This window comes from Esox lucius, chromosome 14, assembly GCF_011004845.1.
Source record: "Esox lucius isolate fEsoLuc1 chromosome 14, fEsoLuc1.pri, whole genome shotgun sequence".
In the NCBI taxonomy this organism is placed as follows: domain Eukaryota; kingdom Metazoa; phylum Chordata; class Actinopteri; order Esociformes; family Esocidae; genus Esox; species Esox lucius.
The window spans coordinates 25,013,615-25,032,346 of NC_047582.1; the positions used below are offsets into that span (position 1 = coordinate 25,013,615).

General features: G+C 43.3%; 1 protein-coding gene across 9 annotated transcripts in view; it reads right to left on the minus strand.

Moving 5' to 3' along the window:
* LOC105015240 (disabled homolog 2-interacting protein) overlaps positions 1 to 18,732 on the minus strand; it is a 191,230-nt gene that overhangs the window by 46,772 nt on the left and 125,726 nt on the right. Inside the window, exon 1 of one of the 9 annotated variants that reach the window (XM_010878243.5) lies at positions 11,725 to 11,938. The exons of the other annotated variants lie outside the window; for them this stretch is intronic. Within the exon in view, the coding sequence (XP_010876545.2) occupies positions 11,725 to 11,747 (23 nt within the window). The 5' untranslated portion in view covers positions 11,748 to 11,938. Of the gene's footprint in view, positions 1 to 11,724; positions 11,939 to 18,732 lie in introns of those variants that run through there. 9 annotated transcript variants of the gene reach the window in all.

Consider the following 18,732-nt stretch of genomic DNA (forward strand, 5'->3'; position numbering starts at 1 on the left):
TATTTCTTGTAGAGAGAGGGAGACAGAGGGCTCATTTATTGTTTAAATTACATTCATAAAGGGGGATTATATAGAATTGTTGCATTGTATACAAAGAAAATGTCCTAAAAATGATCTGCAGTAATAGTGGAAAGATAGTATTTCAGAATTTTTACTCACGGGATATAATTTTAGGTGCATACAAAAGTGCATCCTAAAGTGTTGATTATTAAATGTGGAAAAGCATTTAGGTAAAATCAGTTAAGAATTGGTAATGATAATTTATTTTATAATTTATAAGTTTCTTGTTAGTTCAAATGCTTAATTTAGTAATTAATAAATTATAAGATATTTTTGCATTTATATATATATATATATATATAAATATGATGTCATCGCGTAGTAGTAGCATATAGTGGACGTAACGTTTTTTTGACTGTGTGGACATTATAATTGTGTTTTCCAATCAAATTTCTGAAAGGAAATTATCTTGTCTCTTAGTTCACGTTACGAATACTGTCTGCTAGACTAACTCCAACAAGTGGTACATTTACAGTGGTGAAAAAGGAAACAAAGTGCCACTACAACACAGTTCACTCAATTTCTGTTCAAGTGAAAAAACAAGGACTTAATAGTGAAGGGAATCATTGTGCCATTTCATTTTTGTCTTACTTTCTATCAAAAGTAAAAGCAAAACTCGCCAGTGGAGGTTAGCGTTGGTTTGAATGTGCTGTTTCTGTAAGTCATCTAACTTCCACAGGGTATCTTTTAATTGTTAACACATTATGTGCATGGTACAGTAATTTAAACTAGCACTGTTTTTGATACGTCAAAACAAACACAAAAGACGTTTGTGTGCGTGATAGAGACTGAGAAATGTACCTGCATCCCAATTAGACTATCGTTAACCTTGCCCATGGCCCAATTAGTAGATAAGCACTGAATATGGGCAGCCATGCTAAACACGTCCGTGAGGGATGATGATGCAGCCAGTGCTGACATGAACATTAGCCATTAGCATTTAGCCCCCCACTTTCCAGCCATTTGTAGTGAATGCAAATAACAGTGATACTAACGATAATAATGCCATTTAGCAGACTGTTTTAACCAAAGTGACATTGATGTATGTGCATACATTCAGATATTGCAAGCACCATGCTCTACCAATGGAGCTATAGTGGACCACGTATATTAGTGATTAGCGTTTTGTGGATGATGCGGCTAGCTAGCGCTAATATTAGCCATTAATGTTTAGCCTCTGACACTGAAATCACAGCGACATCTGGGTCAACAGACTCGGTAATGAGTACTATTAGTGTAAATATGCTCTCTATTGAAGGTTTACATGCTGTTTACATGTGTGTGTGTGTGTGTGTCTTTCTGTCTGAGCTTAGTTATAGAACAAGAGCAGTCCTGGAAAAACAAGCCATGCAGAGCAGAGAGCAGCTATAGCTGCAGATTATACAGTATCCCTGGGAAGCTCTTTGTAAAGGCAGACAGTTTTGTCCTCATATCCGCAGCCTAGCCTTTACCGGACAATGGCCTGGATTTCTCCCTTCCGCTCTCTCCTTTCTCTCTTTCTCTGACACACACGCAAAAACATACACTTGCTTACACAGGTATACAGTAAACTGACAGTCGCACACACACACACGCAAACACACGTGCATACAAAACATAAAAACAGACACCTGTATCATCATTTCACACACATTCTGAAGATCCCTCTTTCAATCACGCTCATTCCCTGTCTCTTATTCGGAACAGTACATAGCCCAGAGCTCACTCTTGGGAAAGCTCTGTCTGTCAGGTTCCAGATTTGGGAGCTTCTGGCCAATCCCAGGGCACATTTGCAGGAGGAGGGAGTTTTAATTAGGCTCTGTTCTCTGATTGGCTGCTGGGGTACCAGGCAGAAAAGTGAGTAAAAAAGTCAAATGACATAAAGAGAGGATTTAGGGGAGCCGTGTGTGTGTGTGTTGAGGCTTGCTTTGAGAGGATATGGGTGTGCTATCGTCCTATGAAGCTACAGGGCCTGAAACACGGTCCACGCACCATGGACACTGGACAGCCGGACGCATTCCGGAAAATCAATATTCCTTACTGTATCCCGACTGACAGGAAAGCCAAGGGGAGCAACTCAAACTCCTCAGACAAAGCTAGAAACTTTGGACCGGAACAAGCCCTAACACTCCCATCCATCCTACCAGTCTCTGGACCTGTCATTCAACCAGCCAGTGGGCCCCCTACTGGCTCCTGCTGGGGTCAAACTGAGCAGGCTTTCTATTAGTCAAGGAGGATTGAGAGGAATCCTCATGTGGCTGGAGATGTGTCTCAGATAGAGTGCTGCTCTGTTTTCTGTCAGACAGATAGCTGGGTCGAGAATACAGTTTAGATGTCAATCAAAAGCAAACAATCAAACTTTTTTCAGCAATTTATCTTTCAATTCAGTGCAACGTTGCTTCCAGCTGAAAGTTGAGAGACAGAGAGATTGGAGGAGGAGTGGGACAGAGGCAGACAGATAAACCTCCAACGAAAGAATTTAGATCAAATGTTTCGCTTTTGGATGGTGTTTTTGTACGTTCCTCTGTGTGTGGATAAAGAGAAGGAGAAAATACTGACTGGCAAACAGTGCTGCGCTGACCAAGAAATCAAACCTTTTTTATTCTGAGAAAAGCCAAGAAATTCGGAGGATGTCTGGCTGAAATAGAGTCACACAGGATACATCTTTCCAAACGGCCCACAACAGTTCAACTTCCTGATCTTCAAAACAAGAACACAGGAAACAGCCTTTGAATGCCAAAATGGAAAAAGATAGAGATGGGATGGAGAGAGAAAGAAAGAGAGAAAACAACAGAGATGCCACACTGGTGCCACACTGAGAGGATGTTCTTAATGCATGTAAAGTTCTAGCAGCACACCTCATGTTGCCCTTTCACAGCAGGACACGACCCCAGGGTGGTGTCCCACTCCACACACGCAGCGCGTCCTGTCCCCTCCACTCCCTTCACATCCGCCTCTCTCTCTCTCCCTCCCTCCACACACCCACCACTTTGTCTACAAATGTCAGTGGGAAAATGACTGAAGGTGAATATGATACAGCAATGCCAAATGTTGCCTGTACTGTACAGGGGTTTACGCGTGTATTCATGGGGTGGACACCTCTTCCAAACCATAACAGTGCTATGAGGGAAGCTGATCCTTAATAGCTCCTTCATCATCCTCTGCGATGTGTCCATGGTATTTTCGTGGGCGTGAGTGTGTAGGCGTGTCCTATCATACCTCTGCTCATCAACAGATACTAGGTTTCCAATCATCTCCTCCTCTTCATCCCCTAACAACACAATGTCCTCCTTTGTCCTTGAGAACAGCCCCCCCCCCCCCGCCCACCCCTTCTCCCTCTCGCTTTCTCTCTCTCCCCATCTAATCTGATTCCACATTCCCATGGGTGCTTTACTTGATCTAGGGGAATTCTCTTAACACTCTTGTCTTTCCTTCGGATCTCCCTCTCTTGACTCTCCTTAACCTTCTCTTCCCATCCATTGATCCATGGACATAGTTAGGGCCTCCTCCCTCCTCCCTCTCTGTAACCAGTCTGTTGGGTTCTATTGTTTCCATGTAAATATTTCAGAGGCTGAGCAGGAGTCGAACCAAGAGGCCTAATTTCCCCAGCCAGAACATTCCCACTGACCTGCAAGAAACTGTACTTAAACCCAGAACTAGAATAGGAGCAGAATGATGCGACAAACTGTATTTAAACCCAGAACTAAAATAGGAGGAAATAATGTGACAAACTGTATTTAAACTCAGAACTAGAACAGGAGCAGAATGATGTGACAAACTGTATTTAAACCCAGAACTAAAACAGGAGCAGAATGATGCAACAAACTGTATTTAAACTAAGAACTAGAACAGGAACAGAATGATGCGACAAACTGTATTTAAACCCAGAACTAGAACAGGAGCACAATGATGCGACAAACTGTATTCAAACCCAGAACTAAAACAGGAGCAGAAGGATGCGACAAACTGTATTTAAACCCAGTAGAACGACGTGAGTCTGATTACATGTATGGTTACTAAATGGAGTGATGCTGTAAAAAGACAATAAAAAACAATCTACCTACAGACAAAAATATGCCCTTGCATGGACATGTACACACACCCATTATATGATCCAGATCTCAATTATTTTTATATACCGTTAAGAAATGTCGAAACATCATTATCTAGAAGATTTGTCACATCAACTGTGGTCTAAAAAAGAAAAAAAACACTCAAACCTGTGTCAAATATTCATACTAATATTGTAAGTTGACTTTTGTCATTTCCATCTATATTTCCTAATTAGAAAATGCGCATTAAATGCATGGATTGAAATATCTGTTGTCCCATTGCATATTAACAATAAAATGATTCGTCCTTGTACATTTTTAACTGAATTAACTGAGCGTTAAAACATGTTTTGCTACATGAGGTAGGCTATTTCAAATAACTAGGCTGTAATATTTGCATAGAGCGAGAGGAGAAATGCCATGATGTTGTCGTTAGCAACATAGATTTTGTAGTAGTTCCAAGGCCAAACACAATAACACCGCCCTGGGTGCATTTTGGTTTTAAGCTAAATGAAAGAGGTGCATCCAATAATTTTCGCGGAGGCGAATTGCCGAATTTTGCACCTGAAAGGTGGCGCAAAACAAACACTGCAATCTGAAGAACCATTTCCCAATCCATGACGTGTATTTTTAGCCCTACAATATTATTAGTCTTACACTATAATGGGGGCATACAATTTACAATAGAAACAATTAAATTGTTTATTTAATTGTTAATCACAATTATTTGTACGACAGTTAATCGTCATATAAAATGTCATAATCATGACAGCCCAAATTAGGACATTGAAATTGATCGGCCTATAAAACAGTATATATAGGGCTAATCTAATCTTAACCCTAGACCAAATCCTAACTCTAAACATTTCTAATCCTAAGAACTAATTATATACATAACCCCAAATAACTTATAAACAAAACTTAATACCTCAAAAAAAAAGGCCATTCTGCTAAATGGGGAAAGGGAAATGTTACTACTCCCGTTCCTGGTTTAACCACAGTTTGGGGACTTTTTGTTACACTCACGCGCTCCCATGTGTCAACACAGCCAGTTATGGACATGCTGATGTTAATGATATACATTATACAGCGTGTTATCAGTGGCTCCACTGTCTTATCGACCAGCCTGCATGTCTCATCTCACAATCCACTGATGATTCACTTAGCTGGATGTCTGTCCACCTGCCTGGTCTGGCCCAGCCCAGTTCACTAACAAGCCCCCCGTCTGGGATGAAGTCACTCTATACAGCCCTGGGCGGACCCGGGTCGATGGGAACCTGCTTAGGACCCGGGCCCAGGGACCGAAAGAGAGGGGTAATGGACTCTAAAGGCCCTGTCTGTCTGCATCCTGTTTCTCTGTTGTAGTGAAGTCTGTCAGGCTTAGAATCTAGTAGGAACTCAATTGGCCCTGCCACAGTAGAGAACAGTCCATCTTTAGGCTCATAAAACTATTACACTATCAAAACAACCCGACAGAAACACTTCAGCAGGAGACAATGTCACTCCTGTCATATTCTGCTTTGCTCCCCAGATGACAGTTCTTCTGCAGCACCAACAGTCTACAGTAAAAGAAAGTTAGGAGAGCACCAGTCTTTGTAGTCTGAGGAAACTCAATATTTGAGGATTCTATTTTATTTCACATGCATCAAACTTTTTCATGACTGGAAACCAAGACCAAGAAATTGTATTCTTCTGAAGTGTCATAACTGTATGTTAATTAATGGGAAAATGTGATATTTTTTCCCTTTTCCAGAAAAGTCTGTTTTGGAGATAAGAGGTTTTCATCAGATGGCAACACCATGTAGCTAGCCCGTGACTGATGAACAGAGGATAGGCGATGGAGGCCAGTAAACACTCAGCCGGATACTGAGGCACGTGTGGGTTTGGAGAACAGCAGCAGGGCTGCATCCATTGACATGACGCAGTGTTCCGTTCAGCAATGTTTCCTAACGTCGATAACGCGCTTCCACACACACTAGAACATTACACAGGAGGTTATCCATCTGTAACACCGTACAGCCGTGACCTTAGCATCTCAGGGTGTCAGTGTTGGTGAATGTGTAATGACTGGGATATATTGGAATACAGAAGTGGACTGGCACCAGTGCAAAGCCAACTGAATCACCTCCATGTAAATACGTAAATGTGCGGTTCTGAAGTAGCATTTTTTTTGACAAGCTCTGATCTGTTCCGAACATAACCTCAGCACCTCATGATTAGTCATGGAAAAGGAACTGGCCACTCCCCTCGTGCCAATGTCCGGATTATCTTTGTGTACACGGTAATGTAGACAGCATACCAACTGAATACAGGACAGGTTACTTTGAATCCCTATGGCCAAAACAGCACTGTGGGCTAGATCAGAAAGCCGATTGGCAAATAGAATGAGATCAGTGAGTTAATGCTTTGAGGTGCACAAATAGAGTGATATGATTGGTACAGCTGATTAAGGTAAGAGAGCCAGTAAACTGATATGAGCTTTTAGACTAAACAGTTGCACTACTACAGTGTGCGGCTCACTGGTATGCTACAGCCAGCTGAAGGAACGTCTGGGCACGGAACATAACACAAAAACTAACACAAGAACTACAGAAAAACACACAATTACAAAACACGTTGTGAACCACAGGCAAGAAAGTGATTATTCACATGCCCATCCACACAATAAATGTGCATTATTCCCATTTGGCTTGACGTTGATGCTGTCAGACGGTCCGTCTGTCACTCCGCCACGCAATCTGTCACAGGCTCAATCTATCTCTTTGTTGGCAAGAACAGATGTGCTGATTCCTCCTTCTATCCTCTTCTTTCCTCTGCTTAGATGAAATAATGAGTCCCACAGGTCTCCTCACAACAGATCTAGACAAGGAGATGATTGGCGTTGCTCGTTTTTGTTGACTCATATCAAAGTCAAGTTACTTTTTAATATGGGTTGCGATCATTCTCTTGAGTGTGTGTCTATGTATGGGTGTGTTTCCACATGTGTGTGTGTGTGTGTGTATCTATGTATGGGTGTGTGTCCACCTGCCAGCTGTCAATCACAGTATCGGTGGTGGAACAAGCTCAGATGAGACAGAGAGGGAGAGAGAGAGAGAGAGAGAGGGAGAGAGAGAGAGAGAGAGAGAGAGCGAGAGAGAGAGAGAGAGAGAGAGAGAGCGAAAGCACGGGGGCAAAAAAAAGCCCGACCTTCGTGCCGCGAGAGGACACGAGAACAGAGGATCCTGTCAGGAATCACTGGAGCGGAACCAAAGTTGTGTTAGCGGGGCTGCTGATGGAACCATGGACGTCTCGATACGGGCAAACTATGTTCTGTTAATCAGACAGACTGAACTGGACCAGACACAGTCTGTCTCAGACTAAGATACTTCGGGGACCTTGAGGGACTGAGATAAACCTAGCAAATACATCTATTCATATAAACACCATATCATATATCTGTCACGTGCCCCGGGATAAGAGCTTCTGCCAAATAACTCAAATATCAGATGAAACCATCCACAGGAAAAAAAGAAACCATGTAATATCCAGATCATTAGTTGACACACTTATCCAAAAGTTGGAGACACTCAGGCAACATTATGTAGAACGACGTATAGGAAAACAATTGGTTATGTGTTTTTTTTTAATATACATTCTGAAATGCATTTTAATATGTTCGATTTCTTTGAAAATATATGTCAAATTACTTCTCCTGGTATGGGGATCCATACCCATTCCAGGATTGTGGGAGATAAAAAAGGGCGAGAGAGGAGAGGGGGGAGAGCGACACAGACAGACAGAGAGAAAGAGAAAAGAGAGAAAGAACGGAGAGAGTAGGAGCAGTCTGGCGCTGTCACATTAGTGCCCCCTAGCCTTGTACAAAACCCAGGCAGAGGAAAGGACCACTAAGAGGCAAATACACACAATAGAAAACACAAGGATGACACCAGGGACAAAGGAAAGAACAGGTGCCTCCAGGCATGGCCATGCCACACACAACAGGGATGAAAGACTAAGCCATACCACGCTACTACCCTTTCATGAGGAACAAACAGTCACTTTGAGAGCTCCTCTGCCTGGCTGAGAAGAGATGTGAAAGCGCAGATTACCCAGATACCGTAGAAATGAAACACTGAACACAGAGACATGTAGTTGTTCTAGCATGGGAAAAAGACAGGGACCTTTTAGAGGACAGTGACACAGTCACAAATAGACAAACACACCGCACATGCACGCACACATGCACGCACACATGCACGCACACATGCACGCACACATGCACAGGAGCTGGATTGGCTATAAATGACAGAGTAGACAGGATGCACAGATCTCTCTGTCCCCTTCTCTCTCTTTGTCTCTCTCCCTGTCTCTCCCTTTCTCACACACTCTGACTACATTTCCACCAACAGAAAAACAAAGTGTTTGTATATAAAATATGACAATTAATTAAAATGAAAACAGTAAAATACCCTATTTGTATAAGTGAACACACCCGCTTAGAATTTCAATAGCAAATTGCTGAGTTGTAAACAACCACCTTCCACATCACAAATCAAGCTAAATGGCTTCCATCTGTGATCAATGGAAGTGATTTTGATTAGTTAATAAAAGTAATTGAACATAGAGGTCTCCACAGCTTTGTAGTGCAATTCAAAGCAAAGAATCCACTATGGACAGAAAAGTACTTTGGAAAGATCTATGAGATTAAGTTGTGGAAAGACACAAGTAAGGGGATGATTTAAAATGATTTGTCTATCCCTTAAAGCTGAGTTAGCGACATCAAGTTTCGTTTTAGCTTTGCCAAAAAGCACACTGTAGATTTCAAGGCCAAGTGGTAAAATATCTTGTGGTCAGATGAGACCAAAATTGAAACATTTGGCCTGAACGCAAAACCATACATCTGCCAAAAACCCAATATGTATTTTCACCTAAAGAACACCATGCATTCAGTAAAAAATGGCGGTGGCAGCATACTGTTGTGGGGGTGTTTCTCTTCAGCAGTGTCTGGAGAGAAACACTTTTCAAGATAGAAGGGAAATGGACTGTGCAAAATACCCACAGATTCCCAAAAGCAACTGTACCAGTGGCTGAAGGACAAGAAGTTGAAAGTCCTTGATTGATCTACTCAGAGCCCTGACCTAAATTCCATCGAGAATCTGTGGAATGACTTGAGAGTGCAGTCACTGAGCTTGAACAATTCTGCAAGGAAGAATGGGCAAAGAGTTCACAACCTAGGTTAATAAATTATTAATTATTAATAATTAGTTAATTAATTATTTTATGCGTTTTCAATTCAGGCGTTAAGGCAAGGAAAACATTCTGAAAGGGGTGGTGACTTTCTATACCCATGGTGTGTGTGTGTGTGTGTGGTTTGTGATTGTCGGACACAATAATCCCAGCATGTGAAGTGGCAGTAACAGGGATGACTTATGGTAACAAGTATCTATTAATCAGGGTCAACGGTCGGAATATAACGATCCCTTAATGAGCAAATCAGGTCAGAGATTAATGAAGATGGCATTTAAGGACATTTGCTTAGTGAATTTAATTAAACACTTCGAAAACAGTATACAATCTGAAAGAAGCTTGATGAACACATTACTCCAGATAATTATTGTTGCTTAATTGGTAAAATACCAGTTTTTTAGGTTTTCTTAGTTTTTGGTTAAAAAGATAACAGGTTTGAATCAGACAGCAACGATATAATACAGCAGATTTAGACTTAAGCTCTTTTTTACTTCATCAAAGCCTCATTTCATCTGGCCTCAGTGTGACCTCCAACACACAGGATGGTGCCCCGACTAACAAAGGACAGGCGCAGAAGAAAGTCCCCTATGACACCGGTCCTGACAGAGACCAATAGAAATGGGCAATCAGAATATAGAATTAGGCATTCCAGTGTTTGTTCTCTTAGGAAAGCGCCCATCTCTTCCCTAGCTCTCCAAGCTATGCTGGTTTACAGTAGACAAAAAGATGACCAGCCACATGCAGCAAAGATAATACAGTAACAAGAAACTGTGCTCTGAGACCACTACATTCTTCCCTTCCAATGTAGAGAAAAAAGGCATGGCCTACACTAAATCTGGGCACGCCCCAACCAGGAAGTAAGAATGTAGTAAACAGCCTTAGTTGGTTTTCTATCACTCTGGTCATTGGACGAAATACAGCCTCATGTTGGAGCAGGATGTGTGCCCTCTGACCCACTGATTACTGAACTGAGGGGGTGTGGCAACAGGAAGAACAGGGAGGAGAGAGAGGAGGGAATAGAGGGAGAAAAGGTAGAGTGGGGTGGGTATAGAGAGAAATGGAGGACAAATGGGAGATCGTACTGGAAAGGGGGGAGAAAAGGAGGAAGAATGGGGGAAAAACAGAAAGGGAGAAGAAAATGGAAAGATATTTGGGAGAAGAGAGCAAGGGAGAAAAGAGAACAAGAAAAATGGAAAGAACCCTAAGAAAAACACTCCTTTTCGTTGACCTCTTCACAGCAAATGTTCATTCAACTATTTTTAACTAGAGAGTTACTAGAGAGTGATAACTTTAGAGTAACTAGAAAGATAACTAGTTCTGCCTTTTTAACTACCAATATTATTCCCACAAGTAGCCATATGTCTCCATATTGTGACACATGCAGTGCAAATGTTGCTACACTATTGAATTGAAACATTCCAATGGTTTCTGTCTCCTGTGTACTGGGCTTACAGTAATGACTCTTCACCACACTGGGATTTCAGGGCACCTCTTCTACACCATGTAAAAGCATGCAGCATCTCTCCCCAGAGAGAGCAGAAAGTGTGTGTGTGTGTGTGTATGTGTGTGCGTGTGCATAAAGTGAAAATAAAGATGAGCACAGTCTAATAAACATATTACATAATTGTTCTCGTACAGCATTCAGATTCTGAGCTGCTGGGGAAAGTATAAATTAGTTACAAGCAAGTAGGATTTTTAAACCGTTGCCTAAACAACATTTAATTAGTGCTAAGGAAAGTGATAGGAAAAAGGGACGAGAAAATATGATGCAGGTGATGTTCTGTTACCTAACTAAGCCACACGTATGCAAATCAATGGCGAGAAAAAGTGGCAACAGAAAGCTAGAATCGTGCAGTGGAATGCTTGCTTGCAATATGTAAAAATTCTTAGGCAGATAAAGCACAGCAACAATGACAAGGCACCACTTCAGTATGACTGAAATGCTGATAAGCATTTGGTCTCTCTCTTTCTTCTATTGTTTGTAGTCAGTTTCAACATCAGAATTATTCTATATCGAAAGCACAAAAAAATAATACTGTACGAATGTCGATTAACAGTCTTTCCCTTCCGATAGTAAATTGAACCATGGTTGGAAGTCAAGTTCTGAATAGCCTCTGGTGCTGAATACTTTCACGTTCAAGTCTGAACGTGTCACTCTGATGGTTCTCAACCATTTTCCTTTTCCTCCCAATCTGCTTGACTTTTTATTGTCTACCCTTACTTTCCGTTAGGGTAAACATATAGTCGACGTGAACATAATGTAACAACTATTTAACAACTATTTGCAATAGTATAGATATGGCGAAAATTAGTTAACATCCCAGATAAGAGGAGGGTGGATGTCGCAAAATCAGACAGCGCGAAACAACTGTTTGGAAATATAAAAGCGAGATAATCATTCACTTACGATTTATTAAAGAGGTGAAACATCGCTCCATGGAGCCTTCAGCGGGTTCCTAAAGAAACATCATCTTAATTTAGGTCGCATTCCTCTCAGCGCGCTAATCGCTACTTGCTTTCCGACTATTTTTGCGTCCCTGGGAATGTGTGGCCGCAGCCTGCCCTTAGAGCTACGCTGCAACCCCGCTACGCAGACGTATAGGCTGCTTCAGTCCCGTCCATCCCCGGGGAGCAGTCTGCCGTGCAGAGTCAACACACCCCTCTCTCTACTTCTCTTCAACATTATTTAAAAAGACAGCACTCCTTTTCATGGAAAAGAAAGCTGATGCATAACGCCCGCTGCGCGTTTCTTGGGTATATACATTCTATTCAATATACCAGTTAGATATTTTCTAACGTAATGTAGTTAAACTTGTAATGGGGAGAGAGGAGGGCTCACATCAATCCTTATCCACTGATAAATAACCTATTTAGGCTGTACAGCTACCAAGAGCGGATTTGACAGTGGGGCATTTGCTATGAATTTTTATGACCGAGGAAGCAGTATGAGTGATGGACATTCAACACTACTGACTTGCTGAATCAAAGAAGTAATAAATCACAGCCACTTTCAGTCAGTAACAAACCAGACAACATAGAGGAATGCAGGTGTCATCATGGGCCAAGCGTTAGGCAAGGGCTGTGTTCTTCAAAAGTAGGTAACACATGAAAGCTGATGTCAGTTCAGCATTTCACCCTTAAGGAAGGCCTGTGCCACCAATCTAACAACACAGAATACGGCTTTCGCCATCGCCCAAGCACCAGGCATGTGAGGGTCTGCCTCAGACGGAACTGTGGTCAGATTTCTGCAAGGCAAACTGATCCTAGATCTGTGCACAGGGTTAACTTCTACTTAAAGCCTCTGCACTTGGACTCCTTTCTCCTTTCTCATCCTGTTACCTAGGGCAGAGGACCTCCTCATGCCTCCCCCACCGCCCAGGGCCGAGGGCCGGTCACCCAGCACCTCCCCATGCCTCCCCCACTGCCCAGGGCAGAGGGCCAGTCACCCAGCGGCTCCCCATGCCTCCCCCACATCTCAGGGCAGAGAGGAAGCCAGCCTGCTCCCTGGAGCCCCACAACAGCTCCTGTAAAGAGAAACAAAGGTTGAGTGGTTGTGTGTGGGAAAACACAGGGACCTTGGCTGGAGAGAGGGATTACTTCAGGAAAATAGGGAAAAAAAGGGTGGTGTAGACGGGGGGGGGGGGGGGGGGTGGGTCAAGAGCCAGAGAGCGGAGGATGAGATAGAAATGAGGCCAGCCAGATTTTGGTCGGCACCGCTTTGCCAGATGTATCCCTCCCTCCTTGTTTTGTTTTTTCAGCCTGGGAGGAAGACCTTGTGGGGGGATGGGGGTACATGATGTCATCGGTGAGACCCGCCGTTAACACTGTTTTTGGACCACATCCCAAACATCCCTCTATTGCCTTCATAAGGCATGACTACAGTGGTCTGGTTCAGAGGAGGTGATTCGGTAGGGAATAGGAGGCTGTTTGGGACAGATCCAGCAGAGTGGGTGGGGGATCAACGTAGCGGTCCTTCCGCAGAACACACATACACACTGGGCCCTGGGTTTACAGGAGGCCAAGAGTCTACTAAAAGCACCCCATCCTGTTCAAATAACGAGGTGCAAATTGCTCCAGTGCTTCTTATTCACAGTAGGGCCACTGTTACTGTACTGTCAACATGGAGACTCTTTTCTTGAATGTGTAATGGTTTCTGCTTGACGTTACTGAAATATATAATGGTAACACAGTGCATCCTCCTGTAGACAGACGGCCACAAAGTGTGAAATCGGGTCAGCAAGGGGAATGGCGACTTTGTAATCAGGTTAAAGGGAGGCACAACCAAGGCGAGGAACACCTTATGAAACAGTTGTCTTACAACACAGGGCAAACTGAGACAAGCTATAATCTGCCGGCAAGAGGCGAAACATAAAGGGGTTTAGCGTGTTTATTACTGTGCAGTACACTGGACTAGCCTCTTATTATAGACAAACTGTCTAGGACAGAGTTTTACAGCAGGCTTGACAGGTTAAAGTCTAACTACAACACCAAGATTAGTTTCAGGACTGAGTTCAGAACAATATGTTGGGAGGATTTCCCCCTTTATAAACGTACTTTACCGAACCACATGGTGTAATCAGACTGTTTACAGTCAAAATGCCATTGGAGGACTACTCTATATATGGAAATGTATTTGTATTCGGTAGAGCGGAAGACAGAGCATGGTGGAACAAATGCCATATCTCCATATGTTTGCTAATCATAGAAAAAACCCAGCAGTTGTGAATGCACTTTGCTGTCTATTTCAATAAATAACATTCAGAGAATCCAAAACGACCTCACCCACAGACATTTCTGAGTCTTCTGAAAGTGAGCCCTAGCAATGGTAGTGTATACACAGGAAGGGGGACTTCTGGTCGTCAAGGGGGGGGCTATGCATAAAAAAGGGCTGTCAATTCTACACAGTTCGCAGCTAATGGATGTAAATATCCTCAAATTAAAGCTGACAGTCTGCGCTTGTTAGTCATTGTTTCATTTCAAATTTGCCAGAGTGCAGACTAAAACTACAAAACTTGTGTCACTGTCCAAATTCTTACAGACTGCACTCTATATTGGTAAATCTTGATTTAATAAATGCCAGTTAGCAAATCATGGGAGTGAACTGTTGCTTTGTCTTGAAATCTGTAAAATATTTCACTTGACAGAGTCATTCTAAACTGAAAAAAAAAGGCTAAAAATAAAGCCCTGTGATGGCTGAGGGAATTGAGGTACGGGTTTGTGGACTTATGTTCCCTCTTGATTCTGGCGTAGCACCGATTTGCAGCCTTATTTATTTGTCCTGGGTTGTGGGTGACGGTGCCCACTGCAGGTGTGTGTCTGTGTAAGGAAGGTGTGTGTCTGCGTAAGGAAGGTGTGTGTCTGCGTGAGGAGGGTGTGTGTGGGTGTGTCGATGTGCACGCATTTAATATAAAACAGAAAAAGACGGTTGAAATTATGCTAATATAGCTGGTTTACAGATTATGTCGTATTGCTCACGACTGATCTACTCCAGAAAAATAAAATCTTATAATATAATAATAAAAAATAAAGTCCAGCTTTGTTTATTTTAGAGACCTATTTTGTCTTGTCTATTTATCTGCAAGTGTCACTATATATATACAAATAAACACATACTATCCAAATAAATGGCTTTAGTTTGAATTCAAGTCAGCTGAAAAGCATTCCTGTTGACCACCTCATGAAGGTGGTTGAGAGAATACTAAGAGTGTGCAATGAGGTTGTCAAAGCATAGAGAGGCTACTTTGAAGAATCTAAAATACAAGTAATTTGTTATTTGTTTTGAAAGAAAATGGTTATTACATGATTCCATATGTGTTGTATCATATTGCAGATTTCTTCACTATTATTCTACAATGTGGAAAATAGTAGAAATTAAAGAAAAAAACGTAATTATTAGTAGCTGAGCCCAAACTTTTGATCGGCACTCTATATATCTTTAAACACATTTCTGTATAATCTGAATTGTGAACACATACACAACTAACTTCCGGTAAAGTTGGACAGAGGCCCCTCTCTCATGCAGCATATTTCAAGACAATTGTAGATATGTGCATGTGGACAACCTTCTTCAATTCAGACCACACGTTTTTAATGGTATTCAATTCCGGAGATGGATTTTGTGGTCCTGTAACCATGTTTCATGTTGAAATGTCCATGGTTTTGGCCCAAAATATCCTTGTACTTAGTGGAATTCATTATGCCATCAATTTTAATATCAGCTTCAGTACCACTAGCAGCAAAACAGTATCAATGATCAAACACCATATTTTACTGTGGGTATCAGGTGCTTCCTTGTAGGCAGTCCACTATTGTCAACAAACATGCCAATAATTTGCATGGACCAAGAGTTACATTTCTATGTTATTGGACTGGAACACACGATTCCAGTTGGAGTTCCAATTATGCTTGGCCAAGTCCAGGTGCAACAGTTTGTGGGTTGGGCTCAGTAAGGGTTTCTATTGTGCAGCCCTTCCACAGAGCTTGTTGACAAGGAGGTGGCTTCTGACAGTTGATTTTGAAATTAGATAACACCTAGACTGTGTAGATCTGAAACTATGCTCCTTGGGTTCTTCTTTGACTCCCTCACCATCTTCCTCACCATCTACCTCACTATGTTCTGGGGGGAAATATGGCAATTTAAATACCTCTGACCCTGGAGCCACGGCAGGCCACCAAATTACAGTTTGTTTGGCAAACCGTAATTTGCAGTCACCCAGACCCTCCTTCTTTAACCTTTAATAAAGAATTAGATATTCTTAACCAGACCCCAAATGAGTGCATACATTTTCATACTTTTTCCTATGAGTCCCCTGTGGGAATCAAATCCACACCCATTGCATTGCAAGCGCCATGCTCTACAAAATGTGCTACACAGGATTTAACTGGTTACTTTGTGTACTTAGCGATAACCATGGCTGTGTGTGTGTATGTGTGTGTGTGTGTGTGTGTGTATGTGTGTGTGTGTGTGTGTGTGTGTGTGTGTGTATGTACTCTACAGGGGGCCCAGGGGGCGGGGGAGTGTGTAGAGGCAGACAGAGAGATGATGGGGTAAAGAAGAGAAGACGTTAGAGAGCTGAGAGCCTGTGAAGAGCCCTCCAGGAGCCCTGCCCCTCTAAGAGGTTATCCCCTGGCTCCTACTAACACATAACCTGTTCAACAGACAGAACATAACCCTGCACCACTGACTGACAGAGGGCTGTAGACAACATGCATTCCAGGCAGGCTCCCACAGGCCTCCACCAAAGGCAAACAGAGGGACAGAGAGGAAGCGAGTGAAAGAGAGAGAGGTGGAGGACATAGACGGAGTGAGGGTTAGACAGATGAGAGCCACAGAACGGCTGAACTCAACCAACATTGCTGCCGAAAAGGACTGAAAGACAGAACAATATAAGGACAAATTCACCCGGCAATAAAGAAATAAACTGGAATAATCGCGTTAGGCCAAGGGGTAACCTCTTTCTCTCTCTCTCTCTCTGTCTCTCCCGTCATTTCTCTCCCTCCAATCCTTTCTGTCGCTCTCTCCCGTAATTTCTCTCCCTCCAATCCTTTCTTTCTTCCTCTCCCATCATTTCTCTCTACCATTCCCTCTTTCACCCTCTCTACTTTCCCATGATTGCAGTGCCAGTGTAAGAGCACAGGAGTGTTTTAACGGATGTCTCTCTGAGAGGGGATCTCACTATAGCTCAATACCACACCAGGGAAATCAACTTGTTTAAATCCCAACCACACAGATAGAGGATAGAAATAAGTAAAGGAAAAGAGAGTTAGCTCTGTCATTACTCCGTCCCTCCCTCTCTCATTACTCCATCCATCTATGCCTCCCCCTCACTCTCCCTCCCTCCCCAGTTCTCCCTCCCATACTTGCTTACCTACCACCCTACCTCCCATCCAATCTCCTTCCCCCCTGTCCTCTCTCTCTCTCTGGGGAGTTGGAGTATTAAACAACCCCGCCCTTCTGTCTTGTCAACGGCACTAATAGACCGCCTCCATTCCCCTCTCCAAAGCAGCCCTAGAGTCAAAAAAGCCACTGCAAAAGACAAAGCACATCAATTCTAAAAGAGATTATGCTTGTGTGTGTGTGTGTGTGTTTTTGAGTGTGTGGGTGTATGTGTTCCTATAGGATTGTTGGTAGGAGCTTTTATTCGCATGGACATTCACTCCTTCCTATTGACTGCGGCCTTCGGAGGGAGGAAGGCTCCACTGATGACGACCCAGCTCCACTCCATCAATAGCACATGCTTTTCTCTGATCTTATGAAAGAGACATAGAAGTGAGATGTAAAATGGGTTTTTGTGTGAAGACAAGTTACACTGCATCACACTGATTAATGTGGAAATGTGTGAACACTCCAGAGAATTCATTAAAACACTAAATTAACATTATTGAAAAAAAAACCCAACAACTTTCTGTTGAGAAGAGCAAAAGGAAGAGGAAGATGTTCACTCTTGATCTGACTAAAAGAGAGCTGAGTCTCAGAAATGGTTTATAATTAAACCTTTCCATTCAGTCTACCGACTGTCTACATCTAAACCCTGCCTAGAACCATGGTCCACTGTATGAGTGGTTCCCACCCATCTGTGTGGGTATGTTTCTGTATATGTTTGTGTGTGTGTGTGTGTGCATGCATATGCAGGCCTATTTGCCTGTCTACCCTTGCCTCTAGAGGTCCTCGCTCCTCCCCCCAGCGGTGTTGACCTCTAACCCCAGCAATATCCCCAGGCTGGGTAAAGGGGTTCTCTGACCTCCCCCGCCCCTCCATCTCTCCCTCCATCTGTCCAAAGCACTGTGGATCCACTTTGCTTCATCAGCTCTCTGCAAATCAATGGCCACGAGAGCGATGGGCTATGACAGCTTAAATACAGAGGGAGGGAGGGAGGAACGGAGGGAGAGGGAGGGAGGAACAGAGGGAGTTAGGGAGGGATGGAGGAATGGAGGGAGGAACGGAGGGAGGGATGGAGGGAGGGAGGAACCGAGGGAGGGATGGAGGGAGGAACGGAGGGAGGGATGGAGGGAGGGAGGAACCGAGGGAGGGATGGAGGGAGGGATGGAGGGAGAGATGGAGGGATGGAGGGAGAGATGGAGGAACGGAGGGAGAGATGGAGGGAGGGAGGAACGGAGGGAGAGGGAGGGAGGAACAGAGGGAGTGAGGGAGGGATGGAGGAATGGAGGGAGGGATGGAGGGATGGAGGGAGAGATGGAGGGAGTCAATGGGATGAAGAGTGCTTTGAAAATGAACAGGCGTCTCTCTTTATTCCTCCATCGTCTGCTTTTTCCAATGCTGAAATGCTTCCCTCCTCTCTCCCTGTCTCTCTCTCTCTCTCCCTGTCTCTCTCTCTCTCCCTGTCTCTCTCTCTCTCTCCCTGTCTCTCTCTCTCTCTCTCTCTCTCCCTGTCTCTCACCCTCTCTACAGACCAAT